The sequence below is a fragment of the Labrus mixtus genome, chromosome 12, assembly GCF_963584025.1.
Source record: "Labrus mixtus chromosome 12, fLabMix1.1, whole genome shotgun sequence".
NCBI classification, from domain to species: domain Eukaryota; kingdom Metazoa; phylum Chordata; class Actinopteri; order Labriformes; family Labridae; genus Labrus; species Labrus mixtus.
Window position 1 is genome coordinate 5676694 of NC_083623.1, and position 24178 is coordinate 5700871.

Genomic DNA, 24178 nt, shown 5'->3' on the forward strand with positions numbered 1-24178 from the left:
GGTCACAGATAGCCTAATGGTTAGGTAGCGCGCAACGTCTGAGGCTTTAGTCCTCCAAGCAGGCGGCCCCCGGTTTGAGCCTGACCCGTGGCTCCTTTTCCCTGCATGTCATTCCTCACTCTCCCATTTGGTTTCCTGCTCTATCCATTGTCAAATAAAGGCAAAAAGCCCCCAAAATAAATCTTTAAATAAAAAGAAAAGGAAGGAGAAGAGAGCACTAGGGAGGGACTTAGCAAGGAAATTACTCGGCTTTACAACAGCCATAGTGCTGAAAAGGATTACTAGCCCACCCTCACCCCCTCAAAAAAATAACACAGCAACGAGAATATATTAAGAACATGAAATGAAATACAGGCTACCATCAACATGAAGATGCTTTGTCAGATAAATATTTTTTTAACAGGTTTTAAATTTAATCATATAGCAGCAGTAGCAAAAAAATCAGGGGTTAGCAACAAAGGGAAGCTAACCCTGTCTGCTACCTGTTAGGTCCTAAATTCAGAGGTAGAATTTATGGCAACAGTGGACGAATGCAGACACAGAAACTGTGTCCTTTTTTAGCTAGATTCTTGCACACGTCTCTGCTTTATGATATATTAGTGATAAAGATGAACTCAGCATCAATACCTTAACTAGTTATGTGAAGTGCAGAAGAAAGGGAAGCTAAATGTAATTCACGCTTCTCTAACCCTGTGAAAAAGGTTAATTACTCTAAAGCTGTGAACAAGAGAATTCAAAATATTAATGACACTACATTTTCAGGTTTGTGACCTGAATTCATTTGCACAGGAATGTTGTTTTTGGTTCATGTCTTTTTTTTCTTTTTTTTTTCCCCTCTCACTCTGCCGGTCATGACAAAAGTAGCAGAGCTAGGAAGCAATTACAAAGTGTGCTGAGTAATTCATTTACACTTGTTACACGCACACGCACACACACACACACACACACACACACACACACACACACACACACACACACACACACACACACACACACACACACACACACACACACACACACAGGCCAGATTGTTTCAGTGGTGTTGATTTGTTTTTTCTTATTTTAGATTTCAACTTCCTCCCTGCCTGATCCAGATCTCATTTCCTGACACTTTGCCCCCTGGGAACTCAGTGCACACGTCCATTTGTGTGTGTTTGTTTGTGTTAGTGTGTGACCAATGCAAGACACTGAGAGGTCTCATTTCAACCAGACAAAAAGACAACTGAGATGTTTGTCGGACATCAGCAGAGTATCATTAAACTTAAGGAACAAGGGTTTCTGGAATATGTTTATATTTCTCATCCAACCAGGGATGATCAAACATAGACATCTAATGCAACGTTTGATTAAATTATTTAAAAAATATATTGATTTGCTGCTCAATGCAGACATAACTTTGCAGATATAAGACCAACAGAATGTTTTTTTTAATCTTTTGTGGGTTTTGTCATTTATAATGAAGCTGAAACATGTGTTGCTATTAAATCTGTTTTCTGTTTTTGTTCAAAGAAAACGATCTGTGTCATAAATGACAGTCTTAAATCCAAATTTGCAATCTAAACGATGTACCTCATTTCACATTCTATGGTCATGTTTGAATAGTCTGCATATCATTTGTTTCACAGCAATTCAAACTCCTAACTTGTCATATATTAGAGGTCTATACTTACAATGAAGAATCTTTTAAAACCTTGCTACTTTCAGTTTTGCTGCAGGACTCTGTGGTCAAGTGACAGATATTAGACACACCTTTGTGATTCTGTTTTTAAACGTACTTACAGCTGATAGTTTAAAGCTTAGAGCCAAACGCGACCATGCTTGACTCCTGACTGAAAGAATGAGCTCCGCTTGATGTCATAGTTGCACTGCACCTCTTGTGTCAGCGGTCACAGATCCACAGAAAATCTAACGTGGTCTCATGCTTCACATTTCTCTCAGCCTTCAGAGATGAAGCGGTGCAGAAATGGCAGACGACATCTCTCGGAGGGAAAATTCCCTTCTATACATCATCATTTTGTACTGCCGGGACCTTTCCAGCCCCGCATTCTCTTATAATTCAATTTCAGTTCAAAGTACTTCACTGACACGAGAGTACAGCAGGGTTTTCAAATAACACCAATGCTAAATATTACGATTTTGGCAAGACAATGTCTTTTGAGAATACGTCCATCACTCCTGCTTTAACTGTCCATCAGACTGATTCTCAGACGTCATTCTCCTCGAAGTTAGTCATATAAAGGGTTTCTGAATGCTCAATTTATACCCTGATCTGACAATCTAGGAATGTGAAACTAAATATACCCGAGTTAGCTGAAAGACAAATTTTCATCTGCAGTCTCTTTAGCATCATAGAATTAAATACAAACTATTAACATACGTTCATCAGTATAGAAAAAAAAATACAGATACTAACAATACTATTTGGGTAACGAGAACAAACAATCTCCAACACAGGACTTGATACAGTTAAAGTTACCATGGGTAGGTACAGCATCAGTGTTCATATTGTTGGTTCTTGACAAGCCATTTTTCAATGAATGATAGGATGTTGACTCCCTTCATGATTGTGGTATTCAATTCCACCGATGTGATGTTCTGATGGAAAAGACACTCTGGCCAAATGTGGTTTTCCTGAGTGGAAATTTCCGAAATAAATGTTTTACACACCCCACTCTAAAGTACACTTTTTTTTTTAGGTTAAGGAAAAGAAAACACTTAGTGACAGTTAGGTAAAGTTCATGTTAACATTTTGTTGTGCTGATTAAAGAAAGTGAAATATTTTCTCGGGAAATTTATTAAAATGTTTCCAGATTGCCAAACTTTCAAAAAAACGTCACTGAAGTCTGACGAGCTAAAGACACAAAGTAGACTTTAGACAGAGCTGGGACCAAACTGGACCAAACTGTACTGAACCAAACCGGACCAAACTGTACTGAACCAAACCAGACCAAACAGTGATGAACCAAACTGGACCAAACTGTACTGAGCCAGACTGGACCAAACTGTACTGAACCAAAGCGGACCAAACTGTACTGAACCAAAGCGGACCAAACTGTACTGAACCAAAGCGGACCAAACTGTACTGAACCAAACTGGACCAAACTGTACTGAACCAAACCATACCAAACTGTACTGAACCAAACTGGACCAAACTGTACTGAGCCAGACTGGACCAAACTGTACTGAACCAAAGCGGACCAAACTGTACTGAACCAAAGCGGACCAAACTGTACTGAACCAAAGCGGACCAAACTGTACTGAACCAAACTGGACCAAACTGTACTGAACCAAACCATACCAAACTGTACTGAACCAAACTGGACCAAACTGTACTGAACCAAACCATACCAAACTGTACTGAACCAAACCGGACCAAACTGTACTGAACCAAACCGGACCAAACTGCGGACCAAACAGTACTGAATCAAAGCGGACCAAACTGCGGACCAAACAGTACTGAACCAAACCGGGACAAACAGTACTGAACCAAAGCGGACCAAACTGTACTGAACCAAACCGGGACAAACTGTACTGAACCAAACTGGACTAAACTGTACTGAACCAAACTGGACCAAACAGTACTGAACCAAACCGGGACAAACTATACTGAACCAAACCGGACCAAACTGTACTGAACCAAACCAGACCAAACAGTGATGAACCAAACTGGACCAAACTATACTGAACCAAACCGGACCAAACTGTACTGAACCAAACTGGACCAAACTGTACTGAACCAAATTGGACCAAACAGTACTGAACCAAAGCGGACCAAACTGTACTGAACAAAACTGGACCAAACTGTACTGAACCAAACTGGACCAACCTGTACTGAACCAAACCGGGCCAAACTGTATTGAACCAAACCGGGACAAACTATACTGAACCAAACCGGACCAAACTGTACTGAACCAAACCGGACCCCTTGGTGGAAACAGGGCTTACTCTCTCTGCAATAATGCAAAATATTTAATAAATCCCTTATGGCAGTTTCAGAGAGCTAAGTAAATATTTGGACTTATTTTTAGAGGAATGCAGGGACATGTAAAGGTATGATGAATGTGTGTTGTATTGATGGTGTGTGTCCGTCCATCTCCTGTCAATCCATTTAAAATCCATTTTTTCTTTCCCCCCTCTTTCCCCTCTTTTCATTGCCTTCATAATAGGATTCATAGATCCAGACACATGTCCTATTCACTCCAGACAATGGGGGACGCTCAACACCCACCAGGAAGGAATAAGGACACTAAAGGAAATGGGACTTTCTCACTCCCTGGCAGTGTTTGTGTGTCTGAATGTGTGCTAAACCGCGAAGCGCACACACCACATATGCCCCAACACCCTATGAAATCATCACGGGTGACTGCCCAATATGACAAATGTGAGGAGACAGGCTATAATGAGAAACATTGTTGGAGGAGAGGAAAAGCTGGACGAATGAATGTGTGTGTGGAAAAGTGAAAGTTAAATAAGAAAAAAAAAAAAGAAAAAACACAGAACGGGAACGTCCCCTGCAAACAGCAGCAACAGGCTCCTCCTAATGACTCTCTCTTTCCCTCATCGTCTCCCCATGTGCTCATATCAACCCTGTAACTCACCAGAACTAATATCCAGACCACTCGGAAAGAAGGTGAGGAGTATTTCTGGGCCTCCTGACTTCCAATTATAAGTCCATTTGGTCACGGATATTTGAGGAGCGAGAGCGAAAGAGAAATAGAGAGGGGGCGAGATTTGAATATTTGGATATTTGGCGAGTTCGTTCCTCTCTCCGTCATTGCTCGATCAATTTCCAATTCCACAACCTCGGAAACTCTCAGGGGTCACGGCAAATCAATGAGTGCTCCCTAACGAAAAACTGAATAATTATTCTATGAATCAGAGAGATTGGGATTGGTTATGATTTATTCATCAGGTTTTTTTCTTTATTTTATTGAGGCAGCGCTGCATAATAGAGCCGTGGCGAATGAGATGGATGCTGACGGCTTACAGAAACATAAAGAGGGGGAGAGAGTGAGAGATGAAAGGAAGGAGAGAGCGCCTGTCAGGACTGATTGAGTCAAACGGACTGATGGAAAAAGGAGATTGATGTAGGAACGTTGCGGTTTTCTGTCTCCCTCTGTACTGCTAACATCTGTATATGATGGAGTAACCCGGGCCACACGTTATTTTTCTCCTTTTATTCTACTTCATATCTTAAGGTCACACATTGTTGGTTTAGTCTGTTTGCAAACTTGTTACTTTCAATATTAAGAATTTTTACACTAAAATATCTGCATAAGGAAGCGGGAATTGCTACTGAAAGCTGCCATACTGTTGTGCTGCTTTGATAAAAAATGTCATGTAAATAAAAGTTGAATACATCATCAGTAAACATACGCTCTTCCTCAAGTCGGTTTCGCCCATTCTGAATTTGTTTTTAATCAGGCGAGGGGGGGCAGGGAGTGGGGATTTGCCGAGAGAATCACTCCCATGATTCTCCCCCTGGTGGAGGAATTTAAATACTGTGCCTTTAAAATGTAAAAGATAGAAAGCAAAAACATTACCAAATTTATTACCTTAAAAAAATGAAAGCTCCTGCGAGGAACTTTCCATTTATGTCGACTTTGGCGCCCCCTGTGGACAAAACAGTCTGTTTTAACTCTTTGCTGATCTTATCTTTTACCAGTAGTTTCCAAACCTTTTTTTGGGTCCTGACCCCACTTCGACTCTACTGTGTAGCAAGTTCACATTAATCTTAGACCACATTTAGGATTTTTATGTTTATAATATTGAAGGCAGGCCCGGGTGACATTTTGGCACGATGGATGACAGACATTAAGAGACTCTGCAAGTTTCAGGTTTTGGCATTGGCTTTGGCCCACAGTAGACTGTGTTGAATATATTTTAATATACAATATATTTTTTATTGATCAACGAATACAAATTTCAGGCGACTCAATTTGATTTCTTCAAATGCGACGTTCATTGTAAATTGTTGCCGTAGAAAATATATAAAAGGTTGTTTCAGCAGCATGTTGTGGATCGCCTTGTCTAAAACCTGACAGGCATTACAAATCAGTATATACAGTAGAAGTAATCAATCTTGTTCCTGATAGTGAGACAATGAGTCTGGAGTCTGCACAGAACACTGGAAACCGACGGTATACTTTAACTTTCCCCTCCTGGTCTTCATCAAGGACAATAAGCAAATCCTGCACACCTGAGCCTGCACTGAAATTGTTCCCTTCCTAAAATAAATGAGTGCAAAGTGTGAATGCCCATCACATCTGAATGCAATTTCTAATGGACTTTCTCAAGGAGTGCAGGCTATTACCAGATGTAATCAATAAGGTTCTTTGTTATTCTTGTTACTGTACATTGCAACGTTTACGACATTTCTGCCGGTGACTTTTTTTGCTGGCTGAAACAGAAGCAAATATTCCACCAATAAAATCAATGCAACTATGTCTGTTTATTGTTGTCAATTCAGTGACACATGTTTAATGATACATTATTTTTGCACTACTTGTAAAAGTTCCTGGGTCTTCTCTGTTTCATGTTATACTCAACACTTTTGGTCATGTTTTCAGATACGACTTCATGGGTCCCTCGGGCTATTCAAATGTAACTGTTTCAAGTCACTTAAAATCCCGCCGTGCCGTTTACTCTTCCCTTGTGAGGATTAGTGTTTCTTAGATTTTTGTGCCGCCTGGCTTCCTCTGACATCACCAGGAACAGAGATCCATGTTTACTGTCCAATAAGTACTAACAGGGAGAAATGAAGCGGTCTACTTTCCTCCTGAGGGAACTCATGGATGATCACATCCACTGACTAACACTGACCTGTATTGATCACAGTGGAGACGAGGCTCTTTTACATGCTCCTGCTCAGGGGAGGCCTTTGTGTGTTCGGCCCTGAAAAGATAAAAGCCGGCGTCTGCAGCAGAGAAGCAGTCTGTAAGATATTCTAACAGTCTGGACTCCCTGTTGACAGCTCTTTACAGACAGGAGGCCTTTTCTCTGTGCTTCACTGACTCACATCGTATTCAGATGGAGCAGAGGCTGACAAAAGAGGAATAAATACATGACTGAATATGCAGGAGTCACAGCTTTTTGGTTCTTGACTTGTGCACCTTTATTGGCTCATTACCACCAAACACACAAATGCAAAATAAGAGCTAACCTGCAGGGAGAGGGACTCCAGACAAACTCCAAACTCACTGCACACCAAACAGAAACACCATTAACTTACACCTATAAGCATGAAAAAATGTCCAACTTTGATAACATAATATGTACTTTATTAATTCCCTGAGGGAAATTCAGATTTACACTCTGTTAATTTAGACTTCATGTGTCTTTGTAGTATTATAACCATAGCCTATAATCAATTTCATGCATTAGGGATTGGTTCTTGATACTAAAACCAACTGTTTTTGGTGGATTCCATTTTATAAAACTGTATAAATAAGAGTGTTCAAAACAAATAATCAAATGTGGCTCATCATGTTCAGGGTTGTTGTGAGCAAAAGTCGATACCTGGCTGTCATAGGGAAATTTAGAGTCACAGATTACCCTAAGAAGCATGTCTTAGATTGTGGGAGGAAGCTGGAGAACCCAAAGAGAACCCACCTGAGCTGTGGTACTACATAAAAAACTCCACACAGCCCCCTCTCCGGTTTGAGGTTTGAACCTACCTGTGACGTGGATAACCAACTGGGGGCAATTCCCCTGCTTGCTAAAGTAGGTTCTATGGTACAGTGGTTGATAAGTAAATCCCCCAATTAGATTTTCTAACCTTAAAATGTGTCGCAGAGGCCTTTAGTTTCCATTGCAGTAAGTTATATTAGGCAGCATGGCTCTGTTCTGGGACCTCTCCATTTTTGCAAATGTGGACAGCCTAAGGCAGGGAGAGCAGCAGCAAGGAGTAGTTCAGGACAAAGCAGGCCTCAATGACAACCAAGAATGACATTGATAAGACAAATAGAGCATGAAAAGGGAGATGAAGTTAAAGGTGGGATGCAAAGCGGCTTGCAGAGGCAGAAGCAAAGGTTGGCAGGGAAGTTCAAACTTCAAATTTTGTACAAGATTTGACCCTTAAATTGCGAGATGATTTGACTGGGAGGCCTTGCTGAGTACATTGCTAAATTAAATGGCATTCAGAGTAAAATAGAGAATAGGGCGTGGCTACCTTGTGATGGACAAGTCCCTGAAAATGGCAATATGTCAATAGAAGAGTGACACTGTATGCACCTTTTTATCCTAATAGGGTTTATTCTGAGTCCCCCCCAAAAATGGCACCAACTTAAATTCTAAAATCTAGGCCCCAAAATGTCAAGACGGTAGTCCAGAAGCAAATGGCCCTAAAAGTTGGAAACACAGAGATGAGCCTGAGGCCACTAACAACCTAAAAGAAGCCAACTTTTTCCTTGTGTTTCCAACAAATCTTCCATGTAAAGCCACAGAAAGAACACTAAAGACCACCCTACGCCAGAATATTCATGTCTTTATTCAGTTTTAAATTAATTTTACTGCCTCGACCGCCACCCAAGGCCAGTCATCAAACAGGCAAAACAACAGACTAACTATTTAATGATACTTTATGCACACAGACCTAGTTAATATTCATCAGAGACTTGCTTTTTAACAGCTACGAGCTGCAGGAGGTGGTGAATCTGCTGGTGGTCTCATTGGTACTTTTAACTCTTAAACAGCATTGTTATATGATAATATGAACATAATGAACCCCCTCTCTCTCTCTCTCACACACACACACACAATGCTTCACAGGCTGCAGGGACCATAATAATGCATCATAAGAGCAAAAGGAGAATTCCCTACAGCAAACTGAAATGAAAGCCAATGTAGCTCACACTAAATCATCTGTTGGCTCTGGTGGTTTGCCAGACTGTGGATAAAAAGAGGGTTCACAGTGGGAAAAGAGTGAATGGTTGTGCTTGGAAAATAGTTCACGTTTTATGGGAAATGGTCCATTTTGGTCTCATGCAGTGATATATTTAACTGATATATCCAGTGCTAGCTGTAATAATGTATCTCGGCAATATGCGAGTGGTATTCAAAAACCAACCAGTCAATGAGACCTGTTACAACAGGGAGTTAATGAGAGGTTTTCCCTTGCTTGTCAGACTTAATTTCAACCATCTAATTATGGGATACCGCTTTTTCCCATTCGGGGTTGCAAGGGGGGGCAAACCTACTGTCGATGTCAACTACAGCCAATAGTTGGCAGGTGCACATATCAACCTCTTTTTGTGTGTATAAGAGTTTTCCCTGATTTTCAAGAGCACCTTGCACTTTTGTCTACTTTGACCACATTGAGAAACCAGTCTTTCTCCTTTTTTTCTAGAAGCCATATTAATTGGTAATGCTAGAATAAGCGTCCTTGGCTACCCAGGAATTTCAGCACTGTAACATCGCACAAAGGCGTTGATGAAATAACTAAATGTAGTGTTTACTATGTGAGTAAAATTGTAGAACTGTAAGGTTGCTAAAATAGAAACACTGAGGTCCTTATAGAGTACTATAGAGGTGTTAAAACCTGTTGCAATATACAGGGAATGCATTTATTTAAGGTTACTGTACATGCCAATGCTTCCAAAATATGTAGCAGGCTAGCTTATAAGGACAATTAAACATGGTACAGCACATTTTTCATTTAATTATGAACATAAATGTAGTTGTGATGTCATCATTTACATTATATAAAGATGAGGACTAAACATGGCTGAGGTCTCAGGAGATCGTAGTCCAGAGAGTCACGTTATTTCAAAGAGGGATGACGTTTAGATGATAAAGAGTTCCTGGTTATTGGTTATGAGAGAGGGAACGAGGGAGGACCCCTGAAGAGAAATGAAGGGGTCAGATGGAGGACTGGTGTGTGGGGAGACCTAGAGAGTAAGATCATGTGATATGATTATAATTATTGTTTGTGAGAGGAGGGAGGAGAAGAAAGGTGAGGGGCGAAGAAAATCAATGAAAGCTAGATGAAGAGTGGCAGGCATGATGAGGGAGCTTCATGGAGAGATGGTTGACTGGCTCCTTTATGGCCATGGGGAAAACCCCCCACACATTGATATCAAAGAGCTGAAGTCTCCATATACATTTATATATAAATACTGTATATCTTACAGCGTTTATGAAATAAACTCCTGAGTACTTCCAAAATGTATGGAATCCTAAAACTTGTATTCATTTGCCTTGGATGCAGCTTCTAACTTTTTAAAATGTAGTCTACTTTCATGTTTTTTTTTATGACCTCGGTGATGTGCTGGAGAATCTTACTGCAGTCTGATGCTCCTTGGGTTGTGATTGCTTTGTAAAAAATACATTTGAAACATCGAGATCAATATTGAAAGCTCACCTCAACATCAGCACCAATCTTTTTTTGTTTGTTAACATTTCCATGGCAACTAAGGAGACTGTGCTGATGAGCACTGCAACATGGTTTGAAATTTCAAATGAAGAGTGAAAATGAACTGAAGTTAAGGATTGTTTTTCTTCTTGTTGAATGTCTCACTAAGATTGAAACAACGTTTGTCTCAAGGTTTGAGCTAAAACTGGAAAGGAGTAGATTAACAAGTCTGAAAGACGACTGTTTTGGTACTGGCTGTTTCTCACTGCTTGAACGCATAGTTTAGCACATTTCAAGACTTTTAGGTTGAAAGTCAGAACAACAACACAAAATATATCATATTACTCAAAACATCCTTAACCCACAACTTCCCTCACAAGCCTGGTGTTCACTTTACACTCGCACCAAGGGCAATGATTGAAAGCGAGAAGTTGGTAGAGAGTTTAAGTAAGCATCTTGCATAGCAAAAAGTTATTAAAAAATAAAGAAAAACTCACCTACGACTGGCGAGACGTCGGCGTTGGCTGTGTGTGTCGGTGGCAGTGTTCTTGGTGGGAAGCCAGTGAGGGATCATGACCTTGTCTCCAGGCTATTGACTCCCACTGGTTGTATTTTGGTCTAAAACATTGGTGAACAGCAGGTTAAATCCATAAACTGTATAAAAAGATGGACGATGTGACATCTCCCAGAAGTGAAGTCAGCATATTTGGCAATCCCCCTACTGGCTGGCTGCAATATAGGTCATAAAGCCCGCCTCCAATCAAAGTGCACATACGAAAAACAAATCATTTAAAAAATGCAAAACATCTCTTGGAAAGTTAAGGATTTAAAAACCTGTAGGGAAAGTCTGTAAGATTAAGTAAAAATGAATAATAGACACGCAGAGACTGTGAGGTAGGAAGCAAGAAATATGGTTGAGATCTGACGGCTTGTCTCGTAACATAACATCTCTTTATTTATTTTTTCATCATTTTCTTCATACAGACAGGAACTGCTGCTGAAAATCTACAGTAGTGTACAAGAGGCGTGTCGCCATCGTCTTCAGGTCTTTTTGTGGTAGCAGCGTTTATGTGGCACTGACCCAGAATCTAAAGTTTGTCCACAATGTGTCTAAATTGTACATCCATCACCTCAAGGAGTGCGTCGTTTGACACGTAAATACAGCCTGTAATCCATAAATCTCTGCAGCCTTTAAACGTATACTGTATACTTCTCTATGTCCGACCCTCAACTTCATCAATATAGATAGATCTGGGATTTTTTTTATTCTTGTGCAGGTCCTTGCAGAGTTCAAACCATGCAAACACGCAGTTTGTTGTTGTCAAGAATGTCTTAATGTGTCCAGCTCTTTTAGCACATTTGTCCATGCTTTGATTTATTTGTATTGTCTGATGCACCGTCACTTCCTGTTCTGTCATTCTGCAGTTACATACAGGATCTTTTTTTTCTTGTTGCAGTAATCTGCAGTTAAAAGTCATCAGTGTTTCATCACTTTTATGCCCGGTGCATGTGTTTCTTTTCCTTTATAGCCTCACAAATGTTCACATTCACCCGTGTGTATTCTTGTCACGGCCTTTCCGAGGAAGGAAACACAAACTCATACTCTCTGCCGGTGATTCGGTGTGTTTCCTTGTGCATTCACAGCCTCTCGATGTCCCTGTATTTCTTCCTCAGGATGGAAACCTGGTCCCTGAACAGCACAGGGTCCAGCCTCATCTGGGAGTGCACCAGAGGCATGAAACCCAGCCAGTGGCTGAAGGCGTTCATGCAGGTCTGTCGCTGGGCAAAGTGGTCAGGGTCGGCCCACCGAGACGACTTGGATCCCTTGTTTGTTTTTTTTTTGGGGGGGGGGGACAGAGATAGACAGGAGAGAGAGAGAGAGAGGGGGAGAGAATAAATTAATTTGAAGGTCTAAGGAATATATCAACATAGCTCTTAGAAGTAAATTTACAGTAAATTAGAAAGTGGTGCAGTAGAAGAAAAACTCCAGTCAAAAATGAGCAACTGAATTCTACATAAAAACATTGTAAATGCCTTGTTCAAGAACGTGAATCAGCAAAGATATCCACATCTTAAATGGTTTGTTTTAAAAAGCTTGTTGTAGCAGCGACAAATTAAAGGGGACATATTATGAAAAATCCACTTTGACAGTGTTTTTGAACATATATTTGGGTAACCTGAGTGTCTACTGACCCACAAAATGTGAAATAAACCCATCCAGTCCTTTGTTTGTGGTCTGCGTAAGTCTTACAACACAGAGAAAAATGCTCTGTTTCAAATTTTTTTAAAAACCAAACCCTTCCCTCTCCTAATATCTCCACCCTAGGACTAGAACAAAACTTTTGCACAGGTCCGCCATTATTTTTCTCGCTAGTGAAGGAGTGATGTCTACCAGGAAAACTCGGGGGGGGGGGGGGGGGGGGCTCATTGCATTTAAAGAGACACACACACCAAAACGGAGCGTTCTGAGAGAGCTGGTTTATACAGGGTCACAAACCTCCTCTGGTGCTTGATTCATGTTATATTCTGACCAAAGCACAGCACAGATGTTTCATTTAGACCACAGGGGGACTGTTTGAAAAGGTGGAGAAGGGTTATAACATGTACTCTTTAACTTCCACCAGATTTGGTGCACTGGGCGTGTGCGCCGTTATGGCTCAGGGTCCTTCGTCCGTCAGCACCAACAGGCTGCGTTCTCAGAGCGCAGGACGGAGCAGGACAGCTGGAGTGCAAAGACAAAGGAGTTCCCGCGGTAATTATAGATTAAACTCGGCACAGCGCGTGATAATATGTTGCATGTGGTATAACTGCCAATTGTTAGGGCTGGTGTGATTTTCTGTCACAGTCCTTCTTCTGACTCATTTACACAGCGTCTTGTGCACTGATGATGGCCCTCCTGTAGGCGAGCCTAATACAGCCAAACGATGTCCCACATGTCTGCAGGCTGACGGTTCAGGGTCGTGGGAGCGCATCCATGCTGGTGAAGCAGCTCCTTATCGTGGACAGCTTGTCATTACATGGCAGGAGGTGTTGCTCGTACTGTATTTCCTGCTATTTGTTTCCACCACCTACTCCTCCAGACAATCCAGGTCCATCATACTGACAAGAGCCGGTCGACCTGAGCAGCTGGTTCACTCCGCGGGAATCCCTCCAGGAGTTGTTGACAACTCCGCAAAAACAGCGGCACAGCAAGTCAAACTGACAAAAACACAACTAAGTGTCTTTCCCGTGTTGTTAGGAAGTACAGCCTGCTTTGACACTTGGTCTCCTCCATCTTGCCGGGTGGAATAACTTGCTCTGTTGGTCAGTTAGTGTGTTGGTCCAAACTAACTCACTCTCCCAGTGCAGCCGGGTCTACTTATTACCTGGGAGTGTAGCAGAGTCGAGATGTAGCAGCTGATCACAAACTTTGCACTGGTATTAGCCGTTCTTGTTGCAGCTTATTTGACATCAGCTGCTTTTGTTTTATTGACTTTCTGTTTAAGATTTTGAGCCTGGCACAACAAACCAAGTTGACTCAAACATCTACAGTACATCAATGAGACTGGATAAGGATGTGAGGATTTTGAACAGAGTAAAACTCAACTGCTGCTCCTCATTTATAAACGGAGGAATGTAGTCTTTTATCCAAATCAACAGAACCAGAACTGTATCTCAATGACCCTGTCCTCCAATCAGAACGGGCTTGATGACATTATAATTCTAGGACAGGTGTAGGACTGGCAGGAGACTGGAAAGCACTGGGATGATATGCTTTTGGATTTAATGAAAGGAAACCCCGCTTTTATTTCAGGGACGTCCTTGACATCTGTTTTAAATGATAAAAGAACTGTCCTTTAATAATCCAGCCAATAATTTAGACAGTGTTACATGGTCGTCATGTATTTTCCTCTCCATAGATGACGTAATCTTCCTCTTAATTCTGATCACGATGTTCTGGTTGAATTTGCTGCCCTGACAAATCAACCACAAAGCTTCATCACAGCTTCATGTTAATAGAAATCCTGCCTTCCTTCTCTGATAACAAACCCCTTTAATATGATGTTAACACTGTTTATTTATATTCAGGCTCTGATATTTCATCTGTTTGTTTGACATTGTTTTTGCACTATGGGCGTGAAGCGGAGGATACTAACTGGATGTCATGCTGTTCCTGCTCGATCTGACAGCTGTAGAGCATGAAGCATGTAGGTACATGCATGACATCATCCACTCCACAGAGGCTGCTGTTAAATTTAGTCCGAATGCAGACACTCTAACACTTAAAATGTTCTTTCTTTGTGAGAGCTCTTCTCTGTTATATTCTTGCCTGTCTGACATATTGTTCAGTCCGGGATAACAGGGAGAGGTTCTGCATGATAAATGTCAATATAGGCTGATGGTGACGACACCAGCAACTTTTGGAGACTTTTTAGAAGAAGTGCTTGAAGTTTCTGCAACTAAAAAAGTCGGAGGTCTTTGTTAAGAGAGACGCCGAGCGCTGCGCTTTTCCTCCAGGCATTCTGCAAAATATACGCTCCCCCTCCTCATTGGGAACAACTGAAAAAGTCTGCGGCGCTCAGAGAAAAATAAAAAAGAAGCCGAATGGACAAAGACCCTAAGAAGGGAAAGTTCCAGTGCCAGAAGATCAGATATAGATATGAGATTATTCAGTTTTTTGGAACTATGCGGTTGTTGTTCTGACTGAATAGCGGCTGGACCACTCCATGATGCTATCGTCTCCTGCTGCCCCGTGTGTCCTCGCCTTGTTATCAGACATGGGCAGCGGGAAGGGGAGGGGCGGACCCTTGGGTGGCTGCTGCTGGTGGATGAGATGGCAAAGGGGCAGCTGAGGGCAAGGTGGAGGGCAGCAGCCCATTTTGATAAGCTGTTGCATGAGGGCGGGGAGCTAGAGGAGATTCATCTGGAGTGCTGCAGGAGGGCGTCAGCGGGGGAGACTGAGCATCAGGCAGAAAAATGACACTATGAAAAACAAGTTTTTGACTGAAATGTCTCTACTCTTGGAAAATGGAAATAAGACAGAAAATATCAGTTTTGACTTCTGTTTCTTCATCGACACTTTTTCTTTCTAAAAAATGTTGTTTGCTAATGGGTCAAGCACTGAAACAGTGTCAGGGGTGAAAAACAATAAGCAGGGACATGAGGGGAAAATGAAAAAGGGGAAAATGATAGACAAAAAAACAGGGAAAAACTGACAAAATGTCAGTCATAGACGAGATAAAGGAAGACAGAGAGACTGAGAGACAAGACAGAAAGACAAATAGATAAAAACATAAAAAAGACACAAGAAGACAAGACAAAAAGGCAGAAAGACAGAAAAAGAAAGAGACAAAGAGAGAAAAAATAATTGAAAATAATGGAATGAAATTGGAAGGAAAGGGGGAGTAAATCTGAGTTTGCCGTGCTGCCTTCACAATTAAGACATTAATCACTGAGTCCATACTGCCGAGTCATCGTCCTGCCTGTGGTCAGGCCATCAATCAGTGCGTGGCATTAGGCTGGCCACACGAGAAAAACACACACACACACACACACACACACACACACACACACGAACACTTTCACATAGATGCACATACAGGGACGGCACAAAGAGAAGGTCAGGGTTGTATGCACCCTGAGGCTTCTCCTCCATTGCTCATTCAACACAGCAAGGTGAATCTGTTTCCATCTTCTTTTCTTAAAAAATAACTCAGGGGGCATTCAAATTTTTTTTCTTTAAAACGCACAACCTTTCAGTCTCTTTAAACCGTTGTGCTGCACTATTAAAGGGGCACAGTGGATGATTCGACCACTAGGAGTGCTGTGGAGCAACGTCTGATAAAAAAGTCTTCTGATTGTATCTTGCAGTTCTTCATCGAGAGCAAGAGGAGGCATCCGACATGAGTCACTTCCAAAATACTTTTTTTGGGGATATTGACATCAGTAATGAACAGTGTTGGGCACGTTACTGAAAATAAGTAACTAGTTACAGTTACTAGTTAATACTATCGAAAAGTAACTAGTTACTCTCAGAGTTAATGCAGCGTTACTTTTTCTGCTTTAATCTTCATTATTTAGAGTTGCTGTGGCAGAATTGAGCTGTGACAACTCCAACATTTCAAATAAGTCAACACACTCAACAGCTGATATGAAGCATGATACCTGTCTATAAGTCTACTAGTCCAGCTTACAGATTGTAGAGAAGGCAGTGTTTCAAATCAAGCCGGCTGTTTGTACGGAGTGTCTCCTCCTCGGTCTGCCGAGCTAACGTGAGGTGCACGCCGCGCTCTCTGACAGCTAGTTTAGTGGAAGCGTGTTGTTGTTTTACCTCGGTGCGTCGTTCTTGTGAGAGAAGATTTAATTCCTGCACTTAGATGGCAACTCACTGCTATATTCTTGTCGTTTAACTAGAGCAGGGAATTTTGTTTTCGGTATTTACGAGACAGAAAGCTCACTCCTAAATGATCACCTGACTGTGTTTGTGTACAGCGCGCAACGTTCTTTCTCCCAGGATGCTACTGTGCTAACGTTTGCGTAATCTTGCCCGCTTGTTGTCGGCTGTTTCACATAAAGTAACAAGTGCTTTTAGATGTCAGTAATAAAAATAGCTAATTCGTTACTGGTTACCGCAAATAGTCGTGGCGATCGGTCCAAAGAATGGTAATGTAGGAGGAATAAAGATATTTATATGTGCAAAATAAAGATCAAAAAACTTGTTTCCACAGTATAACCAGGATATTAGTTGATTTAGCAGTACAAAACACTTCTGTCTTTAAATCTTTGTGGTCAATTACTTGCTCACATTTGTGTATTTCTTCATGTTTCTGAAGTTACCCGAATGCTAGCACCCAGCAGGAAAAACATCAAGCATCAAAATGTCATGCTCACATGCTGTTCTGCTGATCTTTAAAATAATAACACACTTGAAGATAAAGCTCTACCTGGCTCATCATGGTTTCCTTGTACTGCTTCTTCTGCGTGACTTTGATTGGCGGCTGCTTGGTGACGGCTGAAACCAGGAAGTTCATCAGGATGTCTTCACAATTGGAGATGCGGTCCACTGTGGTCAGCAGGCTGGATGGGATGTAGTGTGTGTACAGGTAGTGATAATATCTGAAACACACACACACACACACACACACACACACACACAAAACGACGGATTAGCCTATTTGCATATTAACTTCCATTCTTCTGTTCAGTTCTTTTCTATTTTGTATGGCGGCTGTGTTGCACTCTCAGCAGCATGGGAGCACTAGATCACTGTCATCTGCTCCCTCCCTGCCAAGGTCTGCTCACACACACACACACATACACACACACGCACACACACACACACACACATTACCCACCTTTCCCTCTCACTCGCTGACTCATTTCTTCTTCCGTTCTTTGGCATTTGAGATTTTAAATAACAAAGGACTAAAGAGTTGCACAGAGCATCCTAACAATAGAACAATGAGGGAACTGTTTATCTGGCTGACAAGATGCTTCAAATCCCCTCGCTGACTCGTGCTCAGTGAAATGTGTCGCTCCGCTAAATACTTTGAGTTTTCATTTTCCTCTTCAATTCCAGATTTGTGTTTTTTTTTTAAATCACTTTGTACGACCAAGGAGAGATGGAGATTTATCCATTAACTATAAAATAAACATGAAATTTCACTGCTGTTTAATGTCTGTTAATGTGTTTTAGGAGAAGAGATTTACATATTTATGTGAAGGTGGAACTCATCATACTGAGAATGATTCAGAAAAACTACACCACAAAAATCAGAGCTGTAAAACCTTTCTTATAGATAAATGATAGAAATGCTACCATACTCATCTCCTTATCACATCTGAACCCCGGTCCATTTTTAACTTGTCGAGTAAGAGACTGGTTCTCCGGGTTCCTCACGCCAGGACTGACCTGGGGAAAACTGCTTTTAGCGTTAGTGCTTCAAACTCTTGGAATATTTTACAACAGGACCTGAAAGTGAGCACTTTTAGTCCTTTTGGACACTTCAGAAATATTCGTCTTCACTGCGCAATACCTGCCTGTAACTGTTTAATTTTATTTTAATGTTGACTAAACATTGTTGTAATTTCAAGCCTTTTAAATTATTCTTATTTTATTGTTCTTATTGCTCTTTTATTGATTTTATTTCCTAGTAGTTTTAACTTGTTTTGTTTATTATTTATGTATGTATTCTTGGAATCATTGTAAACGAGGGTCGCCCCCAACGATCTCTCAGAGAACTTAAATAAAGGTTGATGATGATGATGATATTACACTGTTATTTTTTAACAGCATGCATTTAATATACTGCTTTACATTTGAGCTATTGCGTTAATTTAACATATTAGCAAAATTACAGCAGACCCACTGCACCCTCTTTGGTCTGAGTATGGCCTCAGGGAGGATGTTGATTCAAAGAGGCAGCACATCTTTTGTACCACGCAGCGTTCAGATGCTCAACAAGCTCTGAATATACAGTATGAACTTTATTGAACTTGCTACTTTAAATCCCTAACATGTAGTTGTGCAGATTGTGTTGGTTATTTTAAGTGCTGTCCTGTATAGTTGCTGATGTATTTTGTCACTTGTGTTTTTAGGCTTTGGTGCAATGCAAATTCTCCCAAGGGGCCGCAAAGGTTTCATATCTATAGTCAAATATTCATACAAACTTATATATTACGTATAGTTGAATGAGTGTAAAGTGTACTGACATCTGTTTCTCTGTGTAAATAAATTGTCAAGAAACACATGCTCAAAAATAACTAAGTGCAAACTCACCAACATGACCTACAGCCAAGACCAACACAGGTCAACTAAGTGGGCTTGTACACATATTTTATGCAACCTTTCCTCGTTTCTCCCCAACAGAACGAGGATTCGCTTGACCTTCTGCTGAAATGTTTTGGACAACAAAAAAAAGTCTACTCATTGCTCAAGGGTTAGCTAAAAATTCTTGTTGGAATCTGCAGATTAATGAATCACTTTTCAGATGTATCCATTGTGCATTTCCAGAAACATAACAGATTCTCATTTCAAGTCCCTTTGCATGAAATAAATCTAAAGTTTTCATATAATTACAACTGATAAAAGCTATTTTTTTCTGAACAGGAAAGCCATGCAGCACAGCTTCAGTGATCGGTAGGGGATCAGGTTGGAGTACCTGTGGTAGAAAGCTGCTCCTGTGAGGACCATGGAGTAGTCATTGGTCCATTTGGAGGTGTAGCCCCAGCGGGATCTGGAGCCGTCCCAGTAGTGGCTCCTCGCAGGATAACCAACGATACGCTCTGGAAAGCTTTGCCAAACGAGAAAGGCAAAATCCACCTGTGGGATCAGAGGGTTCAGAAAGAAGGTGAGGAGAGAGAAGAAAGGGGAACTCCAGGGGGGGGAATAAAGACGATGATAAAGGAGGAGGAAATAGATGAGGTACAAAAGATAGAAAAATGGAGGAAAGAGGAAATGGTAGATGGTAGAGGATAAGATGGCAACCGAGCAGCAATCTCCCATTTTGCAAAATGAAGCCAATGTAGAAGTGCAAAAGCTTGCAGGTCATCCGCTTGTGGCTGGCTGCAGGAGCACAGCTAGATCTGATGGGTGCGATGTAACGGTTTATTGGAAGGCTTAAAACCGTCTCAGCCTAACTTTCAGTCAACCTAACGACAGGCTGAGAGCTGGAGCTGAGGTGTGTCTTCTGACAAACCGTAACATCGCTCATGTCTGTCAATCAGGTAAACTATATGCACCTTATTGTAAGTAACACTTATCCTTCACAACAAAACGGATGAGTCATCAATAAATTCACCCCCAGTACAGTGAGTGCCGATCGAGACATGAGCTAATCAGACCAGAACCATTTTAAGAACCAGGATGTAAACATGTTATTTTCTGATTTTTTGAATGGGTGTGTATGTGACTTCCTGTGCTTCTGCAGCCAGCCTATTGCAGGCTATGTTGCACTTCCACATTGGCTTCATTTTTCAAGAATGCTTGGGAATGTGGGAATGAAAAAACAGGTCGGATATCGAACCAGGGCCGGCCGCTCTGAGGACTACAGCCTCCATACACGGGGCACCACCTCACCACTCGGCCATCAGCACACCATAAAATGCTGAATGAAACATGGACTGTAGTATTTCTAAGATTCTGGATTTTTTTCTTTAAGTGCTGTTATTTCCTTTCTTGTATTACGTAGTTTGTGAATGTGACATAACGAACCGCCAAAGAAAATCCTTGTTATCGAAACCTGCTCAGCACTAAACCTATTTCTGATTCTTTATGCCACCTCGAGCAACTTAGTGTTTGTTTGCTTTCACTCTGCATTCCCCTTTGCTCTTTCTCTTGAAGCTTTAATGAAGAGCACTGAGCAAATCAAAAAGGACATTTGAACAACTATATGAATCTGTAAAAAAAAAAAAAAACACTGTGTGCAAAGAGCACGCACATCCTTCATCCATCCATCATTGTTCCACGTTTGTCTGACGCTGCCTTGGCTGTCTGGCTCCCCGTGTTGCAGACAAAGAAGAAATTTGATGTGGAGCACCTGGTGTCCTTGAAGGGGCTCGAGCTACCTGCTAAAGTGCCTCCTTTGAATTCAAAAACACCAAAGAGACAAGCAGGCAGACACTCCAGAGAATAAAGGGATCAGCACATAATGAAATACCTGGTTACACACACACACACACACACACACACACACACACACACACACACACACACACACGCCTTCACACACACATAAGCTCAGGAGCAGAGGGAGGAAATTAATTACTGGTGTAGTAGAGGTGGAGAGATGAGTCGGGGGAGGGGAGAGAGGGGATGTTCTTTAGCGATACCTTGCGGCTTCTGTCATGAATCGCGTGAGCAATTACTGTAAAGTGTGCTGCGCTAAGCCGAGAGAAAGGTTGGGGCTGACATACTCAGTGTAGCCCCAAAGAACTGACGTCCTATGTAGCGTGTGTGTGGGTGTGTGTGTGTGTGTGTGTGTGTGTGTGTGTGTGTGTGTGTGTGTGTGTGTGTGTGTGTACGAATGTGGGCCTAATGTGTTTGTATGTGAGATATGTCATATGTCTTCAGAACAGGGCTAACAGGATTAATGATATCATGCAATTATAACTTTTGCCTTCAGAGATTAAAAGGCTCTTTATAACACAATCTGACATGCGTATCTGTGTGTGTAAGTGTGTATGTGTGTGTGTGTGTGTGTGTGTGTGTGCGTGTGTGTGTGTGTGTTAATGAGTCAGAGTGACAGAAATCGGATTCTCTGCACTCATAATCTGTCTGTCTTCATTACGTTTGAAAACAGAAGTTCGATAGGGCGAAGGAATTCAAGACAGGGATGAAAGCTGACTGGTGTGTGTGTGTGTGTGTGTGTGTGTGTGTGTGTGTGTGTGTGTGTGTAACATATTCTCAGTTCCAACTTGTCAAATAGGTTGTCTTGGCCTGCTGAAGCTCCAGGTACCACTCCCACTCTAGCTTCGAGTATGGCAGCTAATAATAAATATGCAATATCCTGTAGATCACGCTTTTCATAATAAATCAGAGTTACCCCCAATTCACACATGCTCCGTGCGCGCCGCGGTCCGTCAGCGTCGTGCACCACGTTGTACTCAGCTTCCGCTCTAGTCTATCATCGTGTTCACACAGGGTGCGCTGCGGTCCGTCTCCGGCGCCCGGCACTGCGCTCTGCTCCGTTTCAAATACGCAGCGGGTCTATTTTTCGATGAAGTGCGCTGCAGGCACGCGTCAAGCTGGACAGAATATGACAGCCCGGACAGGAAGTCAGACAAGGAAACGCACGGAGCATCCGGTCAATTTCAAAATAAAACACAACATACGGACTCGCGATCGTATTTTTCGTCACTTTATCAACATTACGTCAAAACAGGAACCGAATGAACAACAATGCATCCTCAGAGAGACAAAGCGACATGTTGTTTGCATGTTTTTCTCTTTTATTCCCGCGGGATCTTGTCGCTCTCCTGTGATGTGTCATGGGTGCGCTGACGTCCCAGAAACGGATCCAGTGCGAATGGGCGCGAGTAAAGCAAGTTTACTGTGTGGCCCTCTCTTTACTGGTATGGCACTAAAGGAGCTGGTCACAACACGAGTATTTATAAGAAATCTATGACTCGTGTGTTTGATGACTCATTGTTCCAGAAATTCACCCCCGCTCAGCAACCCCACGACCTTTAACCTCCGTCACAACTTCCACTGCACTTCACGGCAAGAAATGACATCAGTGGAAACTCAAACTGAATTTTTTCACACATCGGGCCCCTGACCAAGCTGTTGGATTTAATGACATATGAGTGATATCTGGCTGGTGTGTGTGTTTGTGTGTGAGATACATACTAATAGATTCTACAAGGCCAGAATTGATCTGAAGAGCAGAGGGTCAATCCAGCAATAGATCTGTAACAAATCTCTCTGGACATTTGGCTTTAAAATGTCCAGCCTCATAAGATGAAGGAGGGTTGCGTCACTTGTCATCTCTCTGTATGTTTTATGTGTTTTTATTCCTCCCCTCTTTGAAGCGGTTCCCCCCCCCCCCCCCGCGACGCTTCCACTGTCAACTTCCATCTGATGAAAGTGAGGAAAAAATGTGTCTTAAACGGAGCTCGTATCCAGCTGCTTTGGAGTGCTGTGGCTTTGATGAAGTTTCACCAACAATCTCAGTGTGAACCCCCGACAGCCAGCTGGGGTCTAAGGTCCAAAACTGAAGCCACAAGCAGCTACCGCGGGTTTCTCGTTTAAAACATCTTTTCAATTACAGCAGCTCTCCCCGGGGGACTCTGTGTGGTGTGTGTGGTTACGTCTATAACCCGGATACATCTCTAAGTGTTCTTGAGCGGTTATGAGAAAACTCTTTCCAAGCAAACTTTCAACCTCTGGAAATGATCAGCTGTCGACTTCCCTTCGATGACAACAAACTGGAAGACCTTTCTCTACTACGAGCGGACATACAAGTAATGACAAAGAGCAGCAGGCAGGTCACCAGAGTGGAAATAAATCCCACAGGGTGAAGCAGAACCTCGGCTTTATTTCTGAGCTGTTTTTATTTTTGCTATTTGCTATTGCTATTATTCGTGCTAGGCAAAGGCACCACATAGCAGACATGAGGAAGATGGGTGAAGAGATGTTCTCTGGCTGCATTGCATACAGAAAAATCAAGCCCCGGAGACGGACCGATGCGCTCGCTGTGGAAACACAATTATCGACTAGAGAGGCAGTGAACACACCGCGAGCAGTGAACACACCGCGAGCAGTGAACACACCGCGAGCAGGGACTATGTGGAAATTGGCAGCTAGGACTATAGAGTGTTTTTTGTTGTTAAGAACATTTAAAAGTGGGGAAATCAATGGTTGTTAGGCTTAAAATGTCATATATTTGTGTTGAAGTGTTTGCTTGATGATGTGTGTAAAACACTTTTATATGCATGAACATTTGGTACTCGATGAATGAACTTGCCTTGTTACTAGTTGTCTGTAATAAAAAAATGACCAAGGGGTAGAAAAGTGTGCAACACTATTTACGATCATAAAAGTTCTACAAACCTGCACACACACTGATGAATTCAAACAATCCCCAAATCCTGCTAAAACCTTGACAGTCGGTTAAATAAGCGAAGATCACATCGCAGTAGAACCTCCACATCCAGCATATTGAAAATGTCTTCCAAAGGGCATATCGCAGCCGCACGCTCGGCCGCCCAAAGAGAGACAAAAGCTTTGTCAGGTTTTTTCCAGCCGTATTCCTTCCACTAATCTCTCTTCATGGAACAATCGAACATTTAATGAGCCGAAACAATGTTATTATGGAATTGGCACAACCGTTCTTCCACTGAGGTATT

General features: G+C 41.9%; 1 protein-coding gene across 1 annotated transcript in view; it reads right to left on the reverse strand.

The window, feature by feature from the left end:
* Nucleotides 1-11279: 11279 nt before the first annotated feature.
* LOC132984747 (exostosin-1) overlaps nucleotides 11280-24178 on the reverse strand; it is a 191348-nt gene continuing 178449 nt past the window's right edge. The window contains exons 11-13 of the mRNA XM_061051682.1: nucleotides 19492-19652; nucleotides 17275-17446; nucleotides 11280-12175 (exon numbers count right to left, since the gene is read on the reverse strand). Of these exons, the coding sequence (XP_060907665.1) occupies nucleotides 11990-12175; nucleotides 17275-17446; nucleotides 19492-19652 (519 nt within the window). The 3' untranslated portion in view covers nucleotides 11280-11989. The remainder of the gene's footprint in view (nucleotides 12176-17274; nucleotides 17447-19491; nucleotides 19653-24178) is intronic.